The sequence below is a fragment of the Aquarana catesbeiana genome, linkage group LG01, assembly GCF_042186555.1.
Source record: "Aquarana catesbeiana isolate 2022-GZ linkage group LG01, ASM4218655v1, whole genome shotgun sequence".
Lineage (NCBI taxonomy): Eukaryota > Metazoa > Chordata > Amphibia > Anura > Ranidae > Aquarana > Aquarana catesbeiana.
The window spans coordinates 563,603,852-563,628,807 of NC_133324.1; the positions used below are offsets into that span (position 1 = coordinate 563,603,852).

General features: G+C 41.6%; 1 protein-coding gene across 1 annotated transcript in view; it reads left to right on the forward strand.

The window, feature by feature from the left end:
* APC2 (APC regulator of WNT signaling pathway 2) overlaps nucleotides 1-24,625 on the forward strand; it is a 121,216-nt gene extending 96,591 nt beyond the window's left edge. The window contains exons 11-16 of the mRNA XM_073596700.1: nucleotides 5,043-5,138; nucleotides 8,507-8,646; nucleotides 13,707-13,784; nucleotides 13,872-13,988; nucleotides 15,604-15,818; nucleotides 18,204-24,625. Coding sequence (XP_073452801.1) covers nucleotides 5,043-5,138; nucleotides 8,507-8,646; nucleotides 13,707-13,784; nucleotides 13,872-13,988; nucleotides 15,604-15,818; nucleotides 18,204-23,340 — 5,783 coding nt within the window. The 3' untranslated portion in view covers nucleotides 23,341-24,625. The remainder of the gene's footprint in view (nucleotides 1-5,042; nucleotides 5,139-8,506; nucleotides 8,647-13,706; nucleotides 13,785-13,871; nucleotides 13,989-15,603; nucleotides 15,819-18,203) is intronic.
* Nucleotides 24,626-24,956: the final 331 nt, after the last annotated feature.

Consider the following 24,956-nt stretch of genomic DNA (forward strand, 5'->3'; position numbering starts at 1 on the left):
GACCCCCCTCAGTACAGACCCTCCCTCCATCAGTGCAGACCCCCCTCAGTGCAGTCCCTCTCAGTGCAGACCCCCCTCCATCAGTGCAGAGCCCCCCTCCATCAGTGCAGACCCCCCTCCATCAGTGCAGACCTTCCTTAGTGCAGACCATCCCCCTCCATCAGTACAAACCCTCCCCTCCCATAGCGCCCTCCCAACACATGTCCATTAGCATTACATTTTTACAGACCTCAGAACAACGCAGGATAGGCACAGCAGTGTGTCCCTCCTCAGACTCCCTCGTCCTGTGTAGATGTGGGAGGTGGCTTCAGTCTGCTCCACTGTGTAAGACAGGGAGACAGACGGAGAGATGCAAGAGATCAGGGTAGGGGGTGAGGACTGTGCGGCATTAGCGGTGCCGCTGCCCGTGGATGTCACCCCTCTGGCAGGTGTCACCCGGTGCGGGCCGCACCCCCTGCCCCCCCCTAGCAACGTCACTGAGCTCTTTTTGAATTAACCACTTCCCTACCCGCCCATAGTCATATGATGTCCACAGATGGGATCTCCCATCCTGGGTGGACGTCATATGACGTCCTGGGATTCCCGGCCGTCTAGGGGGCGCGCGCCCGCCGCCGGGAGCGCGCGCGCCTGCCGCGTTCCTCGGGACCCGGTGCGTGTGCCCGGCGGCCCCGATGTCCGCCGGGCACCCGCGATTGCCCGTTAACCGGGCCGGCATGTGGATCTGTGTGTGTAAACACACAGATCCACAGCCTGTCAGCTCTGAGGAGAGCGATCTGTGTTCCCAGAACGGAGGAACACAGATCGGTCTCATCCCCTAGTGCGTCCCCTCCCCCTTCAGTTAGAATCATTCCCTAGGAAACATATTAACCCCTCCCCGCCCCCTAGTGGTTAACCCCTTCACTGCCTGTCAAATTTACACAGTAATCAATGCAATTTTATAGCATTGATCGCTGTATAAATGTGATTGGTCCCAAAAATGTGTCAAAAGTGTCCGATGTGTCCGCCATAATGTCGCAGTCACCCAAAAAAATCGCGATCGCCGCTAAAAAAAATAAAAAAATATATATTTTTTAAAAATGCCATAAATCTATCCCGTATTTTGTAGACGCTATAACTTTTGCGCAAACCAATCAATATACGGTTATTGCGATTTTTTTTATCAAAAATATGTAGAAGAATACGTATCGGCCAAAACTGAGGAAAAAATGTGTTTTTTTTTAAAAAAAAATTGGGATATTTATTATAGCAAAAAGTAAAAAATATTGTGTTTTTTTCAAAATTGTCGCTCTTCTTTTGTTTATAGCGCAAAAAATAAAAACCGCAGAGGCAATCAAATACCACCAAAAAAAAGCTCTATTTGTGGTGAAAAAAAGGACGTCAATTTCTTTTGGGTACAACGTCGCACGACCGCGCAATTGACGTTTAAAGTGCGACAGTGCTGAAAACTAAAAATTGGCCTGGGAAGAAAGGGGGTGAAATTGCCCGGTATTGAACCGGTTAAGCTGTTCACATTAAATGTTTTAGAATTGTAAAATATAGCTTAATGTGAATAACTTTTGGTGTGATTTACCAAATGAGCTGAAATTTTCAGTATATGTTGGCATGGATAGAGTTTTCTATTGTGTGAAGTTTGGGGGAAGTTGTTTAGCATTTAAGGTCTTTTTTGTACAATAAGCCACATTAAGCTCCCAAAAAACAAGCTTAATGTCCCTAGTTTGCCTTGTGGAACACCAAAATGTATGAAACTTCTAGGATAGGTTTGGGAAGTTGAGAACTTAGGCTGTACAAAGTTTCAAGACAATTGATTGAGATCTAGGAACATTATGGTACGTTAAGCTGTTTTTACATTAAGCTGTTCACATTAAATGTTTTAGCATTGTAAAATGTACCTTAATTTGAATAACTTTTGGGGTGATTTACCAAATGAGCTGAAATTTTCAGCATATGTCCCTCCTCGTACTCCCTCCTCCTCCTGCGTAGATGTGGGAGTTGGCTTCAGTCTGCTCCACTGTGTAAGACAGGGAAACAGATGGAGAGATGCGAGACATCGGGGTAGGGGGTGAGGACTGTGCGGCATTAGCGGTGCCACTTTTGGTGTGATTTACCAAATGAGCTGAAATTTTCAGAATATGTTGGCATAGATAGAGTCTTCTATTGTGTGAAGTTTGGGTTAAATTGGTTAACATTTATGTTTTTTTTTATACATTAAGCCACATTAAGCTCCTCAAAAAACAAGCTTAATGTTCCTAGTTTGCCTTGTGGGACACCGAAATGCATGAAACTTCTAGGATGGGTTTGGGAAGTTGAGAACTTAGGCTGTGCAAAGCTTCAAGACAATTGATTGAGGTTTATGCACATTATGGTACATTAAGCTCTTTCAGTGGCGTCACTACGATTGGTGTCACCCGATGCAGAAAAAATTGGTGTCACCCCCCCTCCACCAACTATAGTCCCTCTTCAGTACAGACCCCCATCCCTCAGTATAGATCCCCCCACTACGTACAGACCCCCCCTCCAGCAGTATAGATCCCCTCCCTCAGTACAGACCCCCCCACTAAGTACAGACCCTCCTCCATCAGTATAGACCCCCCTCCATCAGTATAGATCTGCTCAGTATAGACCCCCCTCAGTACAGACCCCCCTCCATCAGTGCAGACCCCCCTCAGTGCAGTCCCCCTCAGTGCAGACCCCCCTCCATCAATGCAGAGCCCCCCTCCATCAGTGCAGACCCCCCTCCATCAGTGCAGACCTCCCTCAGTGCAGACCACCCCCCTCCATCAGTACAAACCCTCCCCTCCCATAGGGCCCCCCCAGCACATGTCCATTAGCATTACATTTTTACAGACCTCAGAACAGCGCAGGATAGGCACAGCAGTGTGTCCCTCCTCGGACTCCCTCCTCCTGTGTAGATGTGGGAGGTGGCTTCAGTCTGCTCCACTGTGTAAGACAGGGAGACAGATGGAGAGATGCAAGACATCAGGGTGGGGGGTGAGGACTGTGCGGTGTTAGCGGTGCCACTTTTGGTGTGATTTACCAAATGAGCTGAAATTTTCAGAATATGTTGGCATAGATAGAGTCTTCTATTGTGTGAAGTTTGGGGTAAATTGGTTAACATTTATGTTTTTTTGTACATTAAGCCACAATAAGCTCTCTAAAAAAACAAGCTTAATTTTCCTAGTTTGCCTTGTGGAACACCGAAATGCATGAAACCTATAGAATAGGTTTGGGAAGTTAAGAACTTAGGCTGTGCAAAGTTTCAAGACAATTGATTGAGGTTTAGGTACATTATGGTACAATAAGCTCTTTTTACATTAAGCTGTTCACATTAAATGTTTTAGCATTGTAAAATATAGCTTAATGTGAATAACTTTTAATGTGATTTACTAAATGAGCTGACATTTTCAGAATATGTTGGCATAGATAGAGTCTTCTATTGTGTGAAGTTTGGGGGAAATTGGTTAACATTTAAGGTCTTTTTGTACATTAAGACACAATAGGCTCCCCAGAAAACAAGCTTAATGTCCCTAATTTGCCCTGTGGAACATCAAAATGCATGAAACTTCCAGGAAATGTTTGGAAAGGTAAAAACTTAGGCTGCACAAAGAATCAGGGCAATTTATTGAGGTTTAGGCACTTTATTACACATTAAGCTACATTAAGCCATTTTTGCATTAAATGTTTTAGTATGTCCCCAGTTTTACTTACCTGAAAGAGGAGCTGCTCTGCTGCTTTCAAGCTGCTAACATTGACTCTGCCAAGTGATGTCAGCCAAATCGTAGTAAAAAACGCAATGGGCGGGGTCCTGATGACCAGTATTGTTGGTCAATTCAGGTAACAGGTTACCGGCTCACCTATTAGGATATGGCTGAGCTCATGGGCATGCGTTTTTAAATGACAACGTTGTCAGTTTTTACCACATGCAATTTCCTATTGTTTATGCTTTCCTTTCAATGATAAATATTTGTTTCTACTAATTGTTCTAATAAAGTTATATCAGGTTAAACCGCAGTTTGTTCCTTTTCCTTCACTGAAGGTAAGGACACCTTGGGTCCTATTCCCACTCCCCTTTTATTTTGAGAGTGATGTCAGCACCAGAACTTTGCAGACACCTGGGGTTAATTTACTAAAACTGGAGAGTGCAAAACCTGGTGCAGCTCTGCATAGAAACCAATCAGCTTCCTTTTTTTTGTCAAAGTTTAATTGAACAAGCTGAAGTTAGAAGCTGATTGGCTACCATACACAGCTGCACTAGATTTTACACTTTACAGTTTTAGTAAATCAACCTCACTGTTGGAGGGTAAGGACTGCTTTTAAGACCAGCTGAGATGTCATTCTCTACAGACAATCCACTCCCTTATTACCCGCTTTTGTAGAGGACCAGTCTCACCACCCTGCAAATGGAATGCCACTGCTCTGCAATATACTGAAAGTGCTGGTAAAAATCAACGTAGAGTAACCACGGGTTGGCCAGTAAACAGACTACTCACACATATGAGTACTCACCATGGCATCATAGATGTGAATAATGAGGTTTGAGATTTACCTATGCTAAACTTTTAAAGCTAAAAGCCCTCTTTATAAGGATATTCTCAACAAAATGTCTGCTGTTACCTTTATTGGTCATAAAACCATCCTCTGTGTGCTTCTTTTTAACAAGTTTGGTTTGTTACTGGTACCCAACATCTTAGCCAAGATCCGCAAACTGCTAAATCTATGTCCAGTGAAAAGCACTGTTATTGAGAGTGGCAGTTGGCAGGCCTTAGCCTGAAGTCAGTGACAAAGTGAAAATAGTATCAGAGGGGCACAAAGAGAATAGTTTTTTAGCTAATAGAAGACATCTTGTGGTCCCTGCTCTTAAGCAGAACTTTTAAAAGTCATAAAGCAAAGAGCTGTGACAGGACAAAAACCTATAAAACAAATTCATTAATTGTCTTACATTTTCGGACTTGTTAAAAGCAAACAATTGCAAACGTGTCATATTTATTAAACACATAAATATGTGGCATTGCTGCATCTGAAGTTGCAAACTGATATTTTTTCAGCTCCCGTGCCCGTGGAACCGCAGATCTGCCAAGCAAGCTGTGCCATTATGAAACTATCATTTGATGAAGAATACAGAAGAGCAATGAATGAACTAGGTAAAATGTGTATTATGCATTCATTGCCCAACCTCACTAAATAAATTACTGACAAAATTACGTTAAGCTGTACTCTCTACAGTTTTAAAAAACACAATATATAAACACAATAAACACTATATATATATATATATATATATATATATATATATATATATATATATATATATATATATATATACAGTTGTGCTCATAAGTTTACATACCCTGGCAGAATTTATGATTTCTTGGCCATTTTTCAGAGAATATGTATGATAACACAAAAACTTTTCTTTCACTCATGGTTAGTGTTTGGCTGAAGCCATTTTATTATAAATCAACTGTGTTTACTCTTTTTAAATCATAATGACAGCAGAAACTACCCAAATGACCCTGATCAAATGTTTACATACCCTGGTGATTTTGGCCTGATAACATGCACACAAGTTGACACAAAGGGGTTTGAATGGCTATTAAAGGTAACCATCCTCACCTGTAATATGTTTGCTTGTAATTAGTGTGTGTGCATAAAAGGTCAATTAGTTTCTGAACTCCTGACAGACCCTTGCATCTTTCATCCAGTGCTGCACTGACGTTTCTGGATTCTGAGTCATGGGGAAAGCAAAAGAATCGTCAAAGGATCTCCGGGAAAAGGTAGTTGAACTGTATAAAACAGGAAAGGGATATAAAAAGATATTCAAGGAAATGAGAATGCCAATCAGCAGTGTTCAAACTCTAATCAAGAAGTGGAAAATGAGGGGTTCTGTTGAAACCAAACCTTGGTCAGGTAGACCAACTAAAATATCAGCCACAACTGCCAGGAAAATTGTTCGGGATACAAAGAAAAACCCACAAATAACTTCAGGTGAAATACAGGACTCTCTGAAAACATGTGGTGTGGCTGTTTCAAGATGCACAATAAGGAGGCATTTGAAGAAAGATGGGCTGCATGGTCGAGTCGCCAGAAGAAAGCCATAACTACTCAAATCCCACAAAGTATCCCGCCTACAATACGCCAAACAGCACAGACAAGCCTCAAACCTTCTGGCACAAAGTCATTTGGAGTGATGAGACCAAAATTGAGCTTTTTGACCACAACCATAAATGCTACATTTGGAGAGGAGTCAACAAGGCCTATGATGAAAGGTACACCATTCCTACTGTGAAACACAGAGGTGGATCGCTGATGTTTTGGGGTGTTACAAAGGCACAAGAAATTTGGTCAAAATTGATGGCAAGATGAATGCAGTATTTTATCAAAAAATACTGGAGGAACATTTGCATTCATCAGCCAGGAAGCTGGGACGTACTTGGACATTCCAATACGACAATGATCCAAAACACAAGGCCAAGTTGACCTGTCATTGGCTACAGCAGAATAAAGTGAAGGTCCTGGAGTGGCCATCTCAGTCTCCTGACCTCAATATCATTGAGCCACTCTGGGGAGATCTCAAACATGCAGTTCATGCAAGACAGCCCAAGAATTTACAGGAACTGGAGGCTTTTTGCCAAAAGGAATGGGCAGCTTTACTATCTGAGAAGATAAAGAGCCTCATCCACAAATACCACAAAAGACTTCAAGCTGTCATTGATGTTAAATGGGGCAATACACGGTATTAAGAACTGGGGTATGTAAACTTTTGATCAGGGTCATTTGGGTAGTTTCTGTTGTGATTATGATTTAAAAAGAGTAAACACAGCCAAACATTAACCACGAGTGAAAGAAAAGTTTTTTGTGTTATCATTCATATTCTCTGAAAAATGGCCAAGAAATCATAAATTCTGCCAGGGTATGTAAACTTATGAGCACAACTGTATATATTATATAGAACTGGCATACATAACTACATTAGCCCGTGCAGAAGCACTTATTATGGTAATGGGATGGGAATATTTCGAGCCAATCTGGGCTCTTCTTTTGCCCACTTCTGTCAGACAAAACTTTAAATATGCTTACAGAAGCAATGTGATAGCCAGTGACGGCTGGTGCTCAAAATTTTTGGTGGGGGCGCAAACAAACTAAAAAATTCTGAAAAATACTGAAAAAAACTATCAATTGCAGCCACTGTGCCCATTAATTGCAGCCACTGTGCCCATCAAATGCAGCCACTGTGCCCATCAAAGGTCGCCACTGTGCCCGTCAAATGCAGCCACTGTGTGCATCAGATGCCACTACTGTGCCCATCATATGCAGCCACTTGTGCCCATCAAATGCTGCCACTTGTGCCCATAAAATGCTGCCATTTGTGCCCATCAAATGCAGCCACTTGTGCCCATCAAATGCAGCCACTTGTGCTCCTTCAAATGCTTCCACTTGTGCCCATCAAATGCTGCCACTTATGCTCATCAAATGCAGACGCTTGTGCCCATCAAATGCAGCCACTTGTGTCCATCAAATGCAGCCACTGTGCCTCATAAATGCATTGTGCCCGTCAAATGCAGCCACTTGTGCACATCAAATGCAGCCACGGTGCACCATCAATGCACTGTGCCTGTCAAATGCAGTCACTGTAACCGCCGCCCGCCCGCCCGTTTTCTGACTGCCTGGCACCTACCCCCATCTTGGCGGGGGATCAGGCAGCGGGTGATGGCGGCGAACTGTGGGGTGGTGGGATGAGCAGCGGATCAAGAGACAGCTCCTGTGTCCTCCATTTGCCTCTTCCTTCATTAGGCTATTCATTCGCTTTTTTAACACACCTGGATGGACTGCGAGCGCAATGTTCTGCGCTCCGAGTCCACCTTTTTTGAAGCCTATTAGAGCCTATGGCTCTGATCAGGTGCTTAAAAAAAACACCACCGCCGCTGTAATTCAGGCGCCCGGCATCTGAAAAGGGGCCGGACGCCTGAATAGGGGGTGGCTACAGCGGCCTTGGATAGATTCATGCTATGCATGAACCTGTGCTATGCATTAATCTATACATTCTACACAGAGGGGGTGGCGTGACAGAGGGGGCGGCGCACCCCTAATGGACGCACCGCCAGTGGTGATAATCAATGTGATGTTTCTCCTGTGTTATCCAGTCATAGCTCAGAGACAGGTTGATGCCCAAGCTGTATTGTTTAACTGCAGCAGAAAAATGTGGGTTCACCAATCTGGCCTTGCTCTCTGACAAAGATGACTTCGATACAAGGCTAATCACAATTACAATGATGGTTAAAAAGTTATGTATATATTTTTTACCTGTGTGTTTAGCTGTTTTCTCGGAGTTCAGCGTTAATGTATAAGCAACAATATATTACAATCCAGCTATGAAGTGTAGCAGAATATTTGCCCAGCAAAAAACATCATCCTTCCCATTTCCATAATCCTCTCATCCAAACCATAATAACCACCGAATATAGAAACCAGCAGTTCTGCATGAGGAATCTGTGTCTGGTGCTTTCCATAGGTGGTCTACAGGCAATTGCAGAACTCTTAGAGGTAGACTACCAGATGCACAGAATGACCAGTGATCCACTCAGCCTGGCTCTAAGACGATATGCAGGAATGGCCCTTACTAACCTTACTTTTGGGGATGTGGTGAACAAGGTGAGAAATAAATAAAATTTTTAATGTAGAATTAACATTATTATGGAACTCATTTATAACAGTGTCTTTGATAGTCTGTTGTCGCTCTTTGGCAAAATTGTCTTCTTTTTTTATGTAAGCTGTATGACAAATGAAATGTATTTCTGTGAAGCAAAACTGATGTTTTTGCTTATAAGCACAATTGAGCCATAGCAATTTGAACTGGTGCACTATAGCCGTGTTTTGACTGTTATGTATTTATTTTACATTATGTAAGAAAGAGCTAATGCAAATCTTTGTGAAGCTGTAACTTTTCTACGGAATGCAGTATGCATTATGTGCATAATTTAAAGCAACAGAGGTAAAATAGCCTACTGAGAGGATATTAAGGCCTACTGAACTTCTTGTACATAGACCTACAGGAGAACTAATACGTCAAATGGATGTTAAATTTACAATAGTTGCAGACCTGTCTGTGTTTAACTTCACAGGCACACTATTTCTCTCTATCCAAAATAAGGACAGTTGTGTTCCTTGCTCAGCATTGAGAAATCTGATCATTTAGACACAATGGCCTTGACTTACCAAACAGTGACAACACATCCATCATAAAGTATCTAATTTATCTGTATACATTTTATTGTTTAATAATATAATTTGATTAATCAAAGAGGGGGATTTTACACAAGTTAACATAAGATTTTCAGCATTTATTATTTCCCATATCCCTGTACAGTATGTTGTGTTCTTTAAGATGCACATCTAAGAGTCTTTTTAAAATAGCCATACTGCCCGCAGCCACCACCAATTGTGGAAGAGAGTTCCACATCCTTTTTGCCCTGACAGTGAAAACCCCCCTGTGCAGTTTAAGGTTAAACCACTTCTCCTCCAATCTCATTGTGTGGCCCTGTGTCCTCTTACACTCCCTGAGAGTGAATAGTTTTTTTTCCTATGCTGGGATCACCATTGAGATATTTGTAAATAGCTATCATGTCCCTTCTCAAGTGTCGCTTCTCCAGCGAGAATAAATTTAGTTCTTGTAGTCGTTCCCCGTAATTTAGGTCCTCCAGTCCCCTTTTTAATTCCGTTGCCCTTCTTTGGACTCTCTCCAGTTCCAGCACGTGTCTTTTGAGGACTGGTGACCAGAACTGGACACTCCAGATGTGGCCTAACCAGAGTTTTATAAAGTGGCAGGATTATCATTTTATCCCTGGAGTATATCCCCTTTTTTATGCATGCTAAAATTCTGCTGGCTTTGGTAGCTGCAGCTTGACATTGCATGCTATTGCTCAGTCTGTCATCTACTAGGACCGCCAGATCTTTCTCCATCCTTGATTCCCCCAGCGGTTCTCCCCCTAGTGAAACTGAGATTTAGCTATTTATCCCATCCTCTATATCATTAATTAATAAATTGAATATAACTGGTCCCAAGACAGAACCTTGGGGTACCCCACTTAACACTCCAGACCAGTCTGAGTACACATTACTTATCACCACCCTTTGGACATGCCCCTGTAACCAGTTTTTTACCCAAGAACAAACCTTATGGTCTATGCCTGCAGACCTAAGCTTGTAAATGAATAGTTTATGGGGTACTGTATTAAATGCTTTTGCAAAATCCAGATACACCAAATCCACAGGCCTCCCCCTGTCTAGATTACAGCTCACTTTCTCATAGAATGTTAGCAGATTGGTCTGTCAGGAATGGCCCTTCGTAAACCCATGCTAATTACTACTAATGATACTTTTTTCTTCTGTAAATTTTTGGATATAGTCCCTTATCATCCCCACCAATAATTAACTTACTATTGATGTTAGGCTGACTGGCCTGTAGTTTCCAGGGATTTGTCTCTGCCCTTTTTTGAATATTGGTACCACATTGGCTTTTCTCCAATCAGCTGGTACAATTCCTATCAGCATGCTGTCCGAAAAGAATAGGAACAATGATCTGGCTATAACCTGACTTCTCTGAGGACTCTCGGGTGTAAGCCATTCAATCCTGGTGATTTATTTGTGTTAAGCTTATCTAGTCTTTCCTTGACTCTGACCTCTGTTATCCACAAGGGTACACCCTATGATGTGTCACTATTAGTACTGTCGTGGTCGGTATACCCCTCCTTTCCCTGCATAAAAAACTGAGAAGAAGGCATTTAGTACAGTTGCCTTCTCTGTGTCTTCTGTAACCATCCTCCCATCCTTATCTTTTATGTGGGCAATGTGCTCTGGTCTTGCCTTTTTACTGTTAATATATCTAATAACATTTTTAATTAAAAAAATGATCTGGAGCTGGGCTTTAATTACAAAGAGTTACTGGAGCTGGAGAACAAAGTTACTTTTGCAGTGGGGTCCACTCCATGAAGATATATGCTCATTTTGTCCAGGTATAGCACTACCCCCATAGGACTAGCTAGTGCCCCTGGTCCCCACTGCTGCACAGCCAGTCACACAGCATTTCCTTCATATATTCAATTTAGGAAATCAGTCCTTGGCATGTTTTTGATGTTTTATTAGGGGTTGATAATTTGGATGGGGTAGGGAATCATGGGATGCCCAAAAAATGTCCAGAGCTATGAGCAAAAGGTTCAATTCCTCCCTATTTACAAAAAGTCCACTTATCCTTCTTCCTGCACAAACATGGTTTCCTCAGCAAAGCACCTGCTGTTCACTCTTGAGGGGATTAACAGTTTTGTGTTAGCTCAGCAAAGGTCCATTACTGGCAGGAACTCTCAGTTCCTTAAAAAAGTAGTGCAGTGAGCAAACATTTCTCTTTCTGCTTCCCTTGTGGCCACTGATCCCAGCTTCACTTGCTTGTAGAAAATTGCTAGCTCACCTGGCTGCCAACAGCTATGCCTGGCTTATCTTCCTCCCAGTCCTCCTGACTGACTTTCTGACCCAGTCCTGCCTGACTGGCACACTTCCATGGAGATTCCCCAGGGCAAGAATGAAGACTAAGCTCACTGCTGTCTTTCAAAGAGTATTGTTACAGCTGACAGTCTCTCCACTTGTGTAGTCCCTGCTCAGTGCTGATCTCTACTCACTTATTTGCTCTGTCCCACTCCCTCTCCTGAAGGTTCTCCTTCAACTGCCTCCACCCCTCGATATCACCCTTCCCCGGCAGGGGGTTCCCTCAAGGGCCTCTCCTCAGCACTCCATCTCTATTTTCCACCTGACTCCCCAGCTGGAATGGCCCATGTCTAACTATAGGATTGTCTCTGGCCCCTGCCAGCCCACTTCTGGGGACCGGCCGAGGCCCAATAAATATTCTTGGCAGCTCCTCCTAACCCCCCCCCCCTCTAGTTCTAGAAGGTTCTTCAACCTTCCAGACACCAGGGGGAGGCACCAGAGACCTGTCAGGATGAGTCATCCAGCCCTGAACTCTAGTGAACCCTGACCTAATTAAGACTCACAGGCTTTAAACATGAGTCAGATACATTTTCCTAAACCTGCCACTTCTAGTAGCACACACTAGAGGGCGCTACATACTTAGATAGGAATACGGTAAAATACTTACCTTATTCTACACATTTGCAGGCTTTCTCCTCTTTGTAAGAACAGGCCCCAAAGTCACTAGTCTTCACTGCCTGACTTTTTGCAACACCATCACAAATAATGCAGATTCTGTTTTGTACGTGAGGATGCTGAGAACCCATCTGCATCCCAGGAGTAACAGAGAGTGGAAGTGAGCAATGGCTGCCTTGGGGGAGCAAGGAATAATGTATAAATCATGCTTATTCCTATCCCCCAGAAGAAGCAAGCATTTACTCTTGACATGCAAAGGGGGCCCCACTGCAGGGGTAACTTTTTCCCCAGTATTCAGCTTTACCATTTGCTCATCTTTTCACCTGGAGCATCCTTGTGAAAAGCTGTTATCACTGAAAATGTTCCCCCTCTCTCCAGGCATACAAATGACAGTTTAGAAATGGGGATACCAAATACCCACTGTGCTAGGTTGGTATCTCTAAGAAGCAGGCAAAAATGCTTTTTTTTTTTTTTTTCATAAAAAAAAGGGATGTCAAATTATTTTCCAAAAGAAATACTATTCTAGTGCAAAGTACAGTAACAGTATAGGAGTGCTCCAAGAAAATTGGTTGTTATCATTCATTTCAGTTACATAAAATGAGTGCTCATCTTGGACGCAGTATTAGAAGTATTCTATATATATATTTTTAACATTTTTTCATATAAAACTTAAAGATCATTGTATATAATTATGAAAGATCAAATTAATTGTATTACTGCGTTAATAATTAAGAAATACTTATGTACGTACATTGTGGCAGCCATATACATTCATAATTTATGTGACTTCTGCTTCCACCTTAGTAGTTCTGCACAATGAATATGCCTTGCCAACCCTCTTATCCCATTGCTAGCCTCATGTGTGAAAGCTTCAGGTTTCAGTTTACTGGCCATTAGTGAGTGATGGCCATTGTTCATTACAACTTTTTACTAACAGGTATCATGTACACAGCTCGCAATGCCACACTTCATACCCTGCTCAACTATAGATTCCAATAAGGGCACCAAGGAGGGTTCATTCATTTGTGGATTTAGCAGTAATTTCATGTTTATTGCTGTCCTTTTTCCATCATGGAGTTACCACACCATCTTATAATATTGTCAAACTTGGGAACAAACTGTAACAATCCTACATTTTGCCCTCACTGTTCTGTGGTGATTATACCCAGGCTTTGAAAATATATTTTACTCTTACCTGCAAGATAAAATATTGATGCTAAATGCTGCTATATTCTTTAATAGGTGTCCTAACAGGGTAAAATTGGAATCCCAGATACCGATCCAAGTAAATATGGTCACCCGTATTTACAAAGGGAAGACTTGTCAAGGGATCACTTGCAACTAATTCAAGTGAAAGACTATATTTCATATAAGGGGCAAACCATTTGACCAACTTGTTTTTCTATTTTCCCCTTATGTTAAATCACTGCTATTCAACATTAAAAAAAGGCAATGTATTTGTATAACCTGTTATCCTAGTTCATCAGCAGATGAACATGAGTTAGAGATTTCACATAAAATCTTGAAAACAGTCATATTTACCAAGCCTTGTCTTCTCACAGGCGACATTATGCGCTCGGCGTGGCTGCATGCAGGCAATTGTTGCTCATTTGGCTTCAGAAAGTGAAGAACTTCAGCAGGTAAGAAGGTGTCTTCTGCATGAATTCTCTTTCTAAACCGGTGGATCAATATGAAGGCCTAATATGTCAACTGTGTGTATATTAAAGGTGGCATCAAGCATACTAAGGAATTTGTCCTGGCGAGCGGATATTAACAGCAAGAAGATTCTGCGTGAAGTGGGCAGCGTTATAAGTTTAATGCAGTGTGCATTGCGTGCCAACAAGGTAAAGAGAAAAATAGAGTAATACACAGTTTCACTTCATCTGCTTAGTTTACATATTATATATATTTGGAAAGGGTCACATAAGTTATTTTCCCAGGGTCCTCCCATTGCCACATGTGCTCTTTTGGGTGCACATTATTTGTGGTCATTGGTATATGGTGAATGTCACCTCAGCAGACATGCAAATATGCTTGATTATGTACACAGGCTGCTGTCCTTCAATGCTGCCCAGTAGTTAGCTCCTAGGTTTTATAAAATTCTGGCATCAACACAGCCAACACCTGTGGATAGTGTTCCGTTTTCCTGTTTTAGGTTCCAGTAGATGCTCATTGCAGATCTAGCCTGACCTACAAATCTTTGCTGTTGACCCTAGTCTGTTCTGATTCCATGTCTCATATTACAATCTGGTTTGACAATATGGGGAAGATTTACTAAAACTGGTGCACTCAGAATCTGGTGCAGCTGTGCATGGTAGCCAATCAGCTTCTAACTCAAGTTTGTTAACGTAAGCTTTGAAAATAAAACTTGGAAGCTGAATTCTATGCAGAGCTGCACCAGATTTTGCACGCTCCAGTTTTAGTAAATCTCCCATAATGGATATTTGTTCTCCTGATGTGGTCCTTGTCCTTTCTTACTGCCTCTGGCCCCCTGATGAGGACTCCTAACTTGATCGTTTAGCCACATCTTCTAGCCCTCTGCTACCACTGCTGACCTCTAAGATTGATGTTAGGCCTGTCTGCAACTGCACTTGCAAAGTGAACAGTTTACTTGGCTTTAGTAAATCAACCCCAAAGTCTTAAAGCAGACCTTCAGTCATTTTTTCAACTTTCTATCTATTAAATCTTCTGCCCTTGTTGTTTTAACTAGACCTTATACAGCCTTATACCTTACTTATACCTTATACAGCCTATTTCCTGGTTCTCGTCTGGTCATTAGCCTAGGCTTATGACATCATGCGCAGCTCTCTCTCTCTCTCACTCTTGTGAGACTTTGCCAAGAAGGGAGGGGGGGGGGGTGAGTCATAAGAGGGCCAAATAGAGCTGCAGGGCTGCAGAGCTGGAGGTGTGCTTCTGTGTGCCTTTGTGTAAATCCAGGAAGTAAAGACAGCAGCTTCAGCTTCCCACATTTAAAATGGCTGCAGCCAGAATTAGTGAAGGGAGATTTCTGCAGCATATTTGGCAAGTACAGCATCACAGTATATATAAAATAATATGCAATGTGGTTGGAGGGAAGCTTCAGAATGGCAAAGATATTTTTATTACAAATTATGTGAGCAGACTGCAGTTCCTCTTCAAGCAGATCTAAAAGATCGATCAACTTGGGTATAACCTTGAACTGTTATAGCCGATAGCTAGCTAATAATCACTGTGCTAGCACATCATTCCCCGCCCCCCTGCTGAGAGAGCATAGTGACCCGTGGTTGCAGGAAAGAAATTTGCTCCATCTATGGCCGGCCTTACAGAAAAAAGATGACTGCTATAGGTAAAGAGAGCTCATCATATCTGAGGCATTAGCCAGATTGTTTGGTTAAAAGGTTTGCATATGTGCATCATGTTTTTAAATGAATAATGTTTTTTGTTTTTTTAAATTCAAGATTTGTCTTTTTCCTTCCTCAGGAGTCCACACTGAAAAGCGTGTTAAGTGCGTTGTGGAATTTATCCGCTCATAGCACTGAGAACAAAGCCTCTGTCTGCTCAGTTGAAGGTTCCCTTGGGTTTCTGGTGAGCACCCTAACCTACAAGTGTCAGAGCAACTCCTTGTCCATCATAGAGAGTGGGGGAGGCATTCTGAGGAATGTGTCCAGCCTTATTGCCACCCGTGATGACTACAGGTAAATCATCTTTATCTCTTGATTACCCTCTGTTATTTGAAAAAAAATATAACTGAGCCTTTACAACCGTGTAATTGGGCATGTTTCCATTGCCTCCATTGTCACACTGCAGCAAGACAGCTTAGTAGTACCCAATTCTTGAACAGGAAATGAAGCCAGTATAAGGAAAAGAATTAACATGGGGTTGACATTTTGATAAAGAAAAAATATATCCATCAATAGTGGCATTTATTAGCTAGAGGCAGTTTGGTTTTAAATTCTAACTTCAGTAAAATATTTTTTTTTAAAGTTGACAGCATGGGAATGGGTTAGAATCTTTCCTATGTGTTTATTGCCATCTGTGTCTTTATTTGAGAGATTTCCCCTAACTTTCTGGTAAAGGTTGACACCAGGACAAGAAGATAGGGGGAAAATCTGCAGTGGGAACACAGACAGCAATTAGAACTTGAAAAGTTTGTGAACTCTTTAAAAAATGGTGTATATTATGGTAATTTGTGACTCCACTGGAGCTTTTTCCCCTTACTTTCTGTCCCAGGTATGGGGAATGGAATTTGAGGGGGGAATCTCTCTAATGGAATCAGCAACAGCAGCAAAACGTTGCAAAAGTAATATAATTTTCCTCAAAAAATTAATTTTTTTTGACTGGAGCTGGGAGCTTGTCTTCTTTGCAGGGAGCCCTTTTAGTGCATTACCTTAGGGCCAGTTCACACCATAGAAACGCAGTCCGGATGCATTCCAGGTGCTTTTCTGCATGTGCATTTTTGATGTGTTCCAGTGTGTTTTTGATGCAGTCCAGTGCTTTTTTCCCCCCTCTTTTTTAAATAAGGACAAGTATGTTGCAGTCTGTTTTTGGTGAATTTAGGTGCGCTCCAGTGCGTTTTTGATGCGTTTTACAGCATTCCAGTGCAGAAAAAATGCAGCATGTTCTTTTTTTCTGGAACTGGAACGCACTGGAACTGCAAGCACTGGTGTAAACTATGCCATTGGAAACCATATAACCTACTTTCCATGCGTTTTTGATGCAGAAAAAAACTGAACTGGCCCTTAAAGCAGAAGTCAAGCCAAACAGTTGAAATACATATATGGTTTGTAAACTGTTTCCTCACTAAAATATTTAGAATTCTGCTCAGGCATTTTTATGATTTACCTATAGTAACTCTGCAACTATATAACCAAAGGTGACAGTGTTCTACAAAACCTGCAGTCATCTACTCTGAAACAGTATTACCATGCTGGTGCCTTGCAGCTGCATTGTTCCTCTGTGGGCTCCATAGTCCTCACAGGGAGAGCAGGTGTCTGAATTGACACTGCAATCCCCAGTGACCTTTGGTGTCCATCTTTGGTGGGGCAACCCTTATAGATAGGGAACCCTGCCAGGGTTTGGCATGCTTTTGTGGGTGTTGAGGATGGATAGGACAGGTACCCCGCTGGTTAGGGAGAGAGAGAAGCTTAGGGAAAGGTTCCTGCTCAAGGAGGGACAGAATAGGGACATTGCTGTATTCCTCTTATTTATCCAGTCACCAGAGCTGCTGCTACCATCCTCCTGTCAGCCTAGAATAACCGCTAGCTGTGTATTGCCAGTCAGCTACCCCTCTAGCAGATGCCATCCTGGTAAAGTAGGCCCTGCCTGCAATAGTGCCTTACTGTGTACCTGTGAGAAACACCGCTGCATTTTCTGTGCCAATGTTGTTTGACTTCAACTGCAACATGTGCCATTAATTCCTGGACTATTAGCCTATCTGGACCTATGCAGTATTAGAGCAGAGTAATAGACACTGACAGTGTTGTAATAACACTGTCCAATAATAACACTAGACCAATAGTGCTAGCTTTGCTGACGTATTGCTGTCACTCTGTACTATAGTATTTCTTCAAATATAAGAACTTACATCTATTGTAGGTCTCTGTGTGAGTGTTCCCCAGCTACTGGGTACCACAACTCCTGGCCCTGCCCATATTATGTTTTACAGCTAGTCAAACCATATATACTTTAGTATAACCATATCTATATCTGATTAGGATTATGTATATACATAACACTGGTTGGAAAATGAATTATACTTTGTTGTCCACCATTTATCGGTATTTCACACCAGTTCACATGTGTTGGTCATATGTATGGCTCTTATTGATTGGCACTATCTGATATAGTTGTTGATGGACATCAACTTTATTGTGTTGCCAGTAGCAGCTATCCTCTAACTACCCTGGCCAATAATGGTCTATTTAATAACCAACCATATTATTATTGAACAGGAAATATCAGATTACTATGCTGGCATATTTTATTAACAGCAGTTAATTTGCTTAAAGAATAAACACTTTTGGAAAACATAGAATTTGTTAACAACATAATAAAATATCTTTAATTGTTTTGTTTTACAGGCAGATCCTGCGTGAGCACAACTGTCTCCAGACTTTGCTGCAGCACCTAAAATCCCACAGCTTGACTATTGTTAGCAATGCATGTGGGACTTTATGGAATCTATCTGCTAGATGTCCACAAGATCAGGAACTTCTCTGGGATTTGGGTGCTGTCAGTATGTTACGCAATCTCATCCATTCCAAGCACAAGATGATTGCCATGGGTAGCGCAGCTGCTTTGAGAAACCTTCTTGCACATCGGCCTATAAAATACAAGGATACTTCTGTAATTTCTCCAGGATCTTGCATGCCTTCACTGTACATGAGAAAGCAGAAAGCTTTGGAAGCAGAACTTGATGCAAAGCATTTGGCTGAAACTTTTGACTCTATGGATAAACAAGGACTAAAACCTCAACCAATTAAGGGCCCTTTACGACACATAGAGAGTTTAGTAAAAGATTATGCCTCAGATTCTGGCTGCTTTGATGATGATGAAATACCAAATACTTCCATCAGTGCTGAAACAGGAAATTCTTCTGTACTCTCTATGTACTTAAACTCCTCATTTACTCAGGGGCAGAATGTGCCAAGAACTGGGTCTTTGAGGAAGGGTCTAGACACAGAGAAAGCCAACAGCATTAAACCAGATCAAAAGAAATGCCAGGATGAGATCACTATTGCTGACAAACTGGCTAGTTGTACAGTGGCAAAAATAGAGCGATTGGTAGAAGATATCTCCACAATGCACACTTCCTCTGATGACAGTTTCAGTCTTAGCTCCGAAGATCATTGTGTTGACTGGCCATATGGCTCTGATGAGCTTCATGAAGCCAGGGCTCAGTCTTGTTCTCCTTGTAGACTATCGGAGAACAGTGGCTTAGTAAGGAGAGAAAATCTAAGCAGAGCTCAAGCCCTTTTGCGCTTGAAAACAGCATACACAAGTCTCTCTAATGATAGTCTGAACAGTGGGAGTACAAGTGATGGATACTGCCCTAGAGAACATATGAAACCATGCAGTAAAGCTGCATTTATGGATTACAAAGAAGACCTGCAAAGGTATCAGAAACGCCCTAGTCGACTTGATTTAAAAACTATGTTTGGCATAAAGCCTGAAAGAAATGACATGAATGATCGTGTTAAACAAGAGCAGAACATGGCAGAACAAAGTGGACAAAGCGATCCTAGAAAAAGACAGCTATCTATACCTGGACTAAAGAGTATGGCTTTCGAACAGGCAGAAGAAGAACCAGCTATGGATAAATCCAGCAGCAAATTTCCTGTAGACACCTCTGTGCATACCATAAAACTTTCTCCTTCTTACAAGCATATTTCTGGACTTGACAATTTAGCAAAGAATGGGACTGGATTTGCTGGTAATATTTTGCATCATACACTTTCCATGAAGAAAAAGGCCTGGCTGCACCCATCACAAACCCCTGATACAGTTTCAAAAGCTTTAGAAACAGCCTCTGCTCACTCCTCCTCAAATGGAGAGCAAGAGTCCCTGCAAAAATATGCAGTTGAAGGGACTCCCATATGTTTTTCTAGATGCAGCTCCCTCTCCTCCCTTTCATCTGGAGACAACCTCTTGGATGGACCAAGCCGCAGTGAAAATGAGATAGACAGTGACTCCTCCTTGGAAATTCTTGAAGTGGAGGATGGCCAAATTGATCTTAATAAGTGCAATCAGGGCCGACAGAAACTTGTGGGGAAAAATGATGTTTCTCCCAGTTCATCTCAGCCTATTGCTACTCCCCCAACAAAGCCAGAAAAACATTTCCTCCGGGACCTTTCACCTTCGAGGAATGAAGATATGACACCATCAAGCTCCTCAGAAAACTACATTCAGGAGACACCATTAGTGATGAGTCGCTGCAGCTCAGTCAGTTCTTTAGGAAGCTTTGAGAGTCCTTCCATTGCTAGTTCAATTCAAAGTGATCCATGTAGTGAGATGATTAGTGGAACAATAAGCCCCAGTGAGTTGCCAGACAGCCCTGGACAGACCATGCCACCAAGCAGAAGCAAAACTCCAAGTTTTGACCCCAGTAACTACCTAGAAAAGGAGGCTAGTCAGTTTAACATCCAGTGGGAAAACAACGTGAAGAAGTTCATGGAGATAACTGATTTTAAAGAAAGGTTCCAGATTCCAAGAGATATTGACTCAATGATTTACTTTACAGTGGAAAAACCTACAGAAAACTTTTCATGTGCTTCCAGTTTAAGTGCTCTTCCCTTGCACGAACACTATATCCAAAAGGACGTGGAACTTAAACTCATCCCTCCATTTCCTGAGAAAAATCCTTTGAACTTTGTAGCACATGAAAAACATGGAGACAGTCATGAAGACAGAATCCTGGGATTCATGAAAAAATCTGAAATTGATCTTGTTTCAGATGATGATATTGACATTCTGAAAGAGTGTATCCACTCTGCTATGCCCACAAAGCTTTGCAAAATGAAAACATCAATGCTTTCTGGACACCTTGTGAATGCTCAGACCAAAAAACCAGTTCAGCTACCAGTGTACATGTTGGTTCCTGCTCACTCACAGCTGGCAGTAAATAAAGGCTTTTATTCCAAAAATGAATTAATTAATGATAACTCTTCTTTCACAGACTCGGCAGAGGGAACACCTGTGAACTTCTCCAGTGCAGCTTCTCTTAGTGATGAAACTTTGCAGTACCCTATTAAGGAAAGTCAAGATCTCAGACAAAGGCCAAGTAGTCGAATGCAAATGAGAGATTTAGGAGCAGTATTAGATCATCATCAGAGAGAAGAAAGAACACTGTTTTCAACAGACAATTTTGCAGGACTAACAAAGATCAATAACAAAGCTGGCATATCTACAAATAGTGCTTATACTTTGAAACCACCTCAAACAGCAGACACAATAAAGGGCACTGAAACACGTCATAGAAATCCTTCCAAATGTACTGATAGAGTATCTGCTTCAGCTAGTCCCTCAAGACTAGAAATAAAGCAAGGAGAAAATGTTCATGGGAATTTAGCTTTCCAGTCTTTTTGTCATACTACACCAACAGAGGAAGCAGTATACTGCTTCTTTGAGGATGATGTTAATTTGATAAATTCAAGTAAAGATGTCCAAAGGAAGAAAACTGAGCCATCTAAATCTCCACGAAAATATCAGTATTCTGGAAAAACAAAGCGAGAGGCCAAGGAGCCTGTAAGCAAAAGCAATTTGTCTACTTCTAAGTTCAGTAATTTTATAGAGGATGAACCTATGCCTTGTTACTCTCTCAGCTCTTCAATGAGCTCCCTCAGTGACATAGAGCCTGTAAGCAGCCAGTGTAAGTTGAATAAACCCGTTAAAAATTCCTCTTGGCAACAAGGTTGGACATCTAGTAGTCATACTGAGAGAAAAGACTCCTCAGCTAACTTCACATCGGATGAGGAAAAAAGTTCTTCAGTGATGCCCAGAAAGAGAAGGCTCTCAGCTCGGAAAAGAAAGCACAAACTTAAAAATAATGAGAAAAAAGAAGTTCAGCTAACCACATCTGGGGAAAAGACACAAGAAGAAGACTTGTCTGATCTAGATAGCGTTGACTGGGAAGCAATTAAGGAGGGGGCTAACTCAATAGTCAACTGGATACATCAAGCTGCAGCTTCTATTTCTGGGGAATCGTCAGCTATTTCTAGAGGCCCATCTTTTGACTCCCTTATGTCTAGTCCTTCTGTCTCCACTCGACAAAGTTTGTATGGACAGCACAAGCAAAACAGGGATAGGTCTCTGAGTTCCAAAAATGGGGCTTCGAGTCAACTATCTAGTAGTAGTGAAAGCTCCAGAAGTAACAGAGGAAGGAGAGTGTTTAATAAAGGCCAAAAGCAAACTTCTAATATTCCCATGGTCCTGCGTGGAAGGACAGTAATTTACATGCCAGCACAAGATAAAGAAACAGGTAGCAAGCAATGTTACCAGTATAAACAACCTCAGGAAGATACAAAAGTCACTAACTCTATACGTTCTCGGAGTCTTCACCGCCTTGGAAACTCTGAAATCGCAGAGGAGATGACCTTGCCAAAAAGAAGTGCAACACCTCCAGCTCGTATCGGTACTGTGCCATCTCAAAGCTCCTCCAGCAATTCAACACCTTCTCGAAAAGCACAATCCCCAGTGACTCCACCTTCTCCAAAGTCAAAAGGAATCAGGAATCCTCAGACTCCTGGAAATAAAACTCAGAAGTCCCCTGTACGAATCCCATACATGAGGAAAGCAAGTCCTCGAGCTCCACCTGGTCCATCCCCACTGGCTGTGGAGTCTTTTACTGCTAGTTCTCGTCAGAGCCCAAGCAAAAGGCCCACTGCCCAAAGCAGTCGACTTAATCAAATGAGAAACAGTGAGACTGACAAATCAGGAATCCTGCGTCAATTAACGTTCATCAAAGAGTCCGCAGGAGGAATGAAGCGACAACATTCCGATTTGTCTGTATCGCAGAGACAACACAGGGCTCCCCCCCGAAGCAATGCTTCTTTACCTGCTGTTTTTCTCTGTTCCTCCCGCTGTGAGGAACTCAAAGCACACAAATGTCCCAAACCTAAATCTCCATCACCCCCAAACCGTCCACCAAGAAGAACAAGTTCTGAGAGTCCATCTCGACTTCCTGTCCGAAATATGCCACCACCACCAGAGCCTTTCAAAAGATATTCCTCTTCCCCTCACATTAACCTTCCATGGTCACGTGTAGAGGGAAAGGCAGGCCATAGCACCTCCAAAAATGAAGAAAAAAGAGTTCCAAGGATTGACTCTTCTCCAGGCTCAGGGAGAGCAACTTGGAGAAGGATCCGTGATGAAGATATCCCACATATACTAAGAAGCACTTTGCCTGCCTGTGCATTGCCACTTTCTGAGGAGCATAGTGAGCCACGAAGGAAAACAAGTGATGCTGTAGTCCAGACAGAGGACATCAACATAACCAAGACCAACTCCAGCACCTCACCTACAATAGAGAGTAGAAATAGGACCAGCATAAACTCAACACTTATGTCAGAGTCAGGGAAGGGGACCTCATCTGTTGTGAACTTGCCCACAAGCAGACACAACTCCCCCAGTAGGGCAGCCAGAGTTACTCCATTTAACTATGTACCAAGCCCTATTGTAACAGCCACAAAGGAGGCAGTTGGTAAAGTAACTAGTGAGTGATTGCAGAGACAAGAAACACGTATTATAAAGGTGCTCCAGTAAAAATTGCACAGAGTATGAGGTCAAGTTCCAGTTTGTAGGGCCTGGATATTTTGGCTTGTTGCTTCCTTACTGTCCTGCTGCTGACCCGTAAAATCAGTGCATGTTGAAAATGAGACATGCACCGTTTTATGCCACTTTCCAGAGGTGGTCACATCATAGACTTTTGATGCAGATGACTTTGGCACTTTATGACTACTGACGAATCTGAATCTGTTCTTATGGGCAATAAAACACCAATCTGCCATTGCTCTACGTGAAAAAAACATACTATTGGGGCTTGTTTGCTAGAGAAAAGGCTCTCCTACCATATATGAAATGCTGTCAGATCTTTGATGCCAGTACAAAATAAAAATGTAAGATGTTTGGGTGACCACAATAAATTTTGCATTGTTTCCAGGTAAAATTCTAAAGCCATTCTTTTAAGATAACATGTCATCTTGAATTTTAATTGGTAAACCCGTTGAAAACCTTAAAAGTAAACCTGAAAATGCTTTAAAGCAAAGCCTTAATCTGTGTGTAGGCTGCATGATCATACACATTTCAAACGCTGTTGTAAACTGTAACCATAGCACAGCTTAAAAATAAAAGGGGATATACCAGAGAATGGTAGAAAAGAGTGCTTGCTCTAAACCTGCAGACTGATAATGACATTATAAATGCTTCAGCAATCCTTTTTCCCTATTGCCAAATTAAAGTTATGTACATTTTACAAATGTTAAAGAAAGCAACTGACTATCACTAGTCTCGGGAATTTAAACTCTGTACATTTGGAACATTTTTTGCTTGTTTTTGCTCTTTTATGGTATACAAATATGTATCCCATGTGCCAAGCTTTTTAGAATTTAATTTGTCACTTGTAGAATATCATATTCTATCTTTAATTAGTCAAGGCTAGAAAGTGATATTATACCCTAATGTGTGAAACTCAGACCAATTCACTTTCATCGAGCTGAGAAGGACACATAACAAATGTACACTCTGCTCCCAATCTGCAGCCAGTATGAATATTGCATATGTTTATGCAATGCTATTCCTTACTGATTTTTGCTTATTAGCATGGATCAATGGTGTAAATTGCTGGAGGTGCGCAGAAGGGAGTTTGTCAAGGATTCATTTGTAATGCTAGCACAAAGCAGCAGCTTTGCATTTCATTATTTTTAGCTTTATTTTATTGGTAGTAGAAATGTCAATTTTGTTTATTCTATATGAAATGTAAAAATAAAGTTGCAATTTATGAAAGTTACTGGTGTGTTCTGTTAGCTTTATTAACTTCCCTAATTTTCATGAATTGCTGATTATAATTGACAAGACTCCACTCTGTAATGGTCTGGAAGATTTCCTATTTCAGGATATGTAAAGTATACAAAAGGGACAACAACAGATGGACTTTTAAGATACCTGACAATATGTAGTATAAAAAGTATTTTTTATTTATATTTAATAATAAAACATAAAAAACAAAAACATTAAAATAAAAGGAATAAGCATTTTCCCATCAATATTAATGTCTGATAACCTAATTTCAGATAGTTTTAATCCTAATCCCAGTCACACTACCCTCTCCTGAATAACTA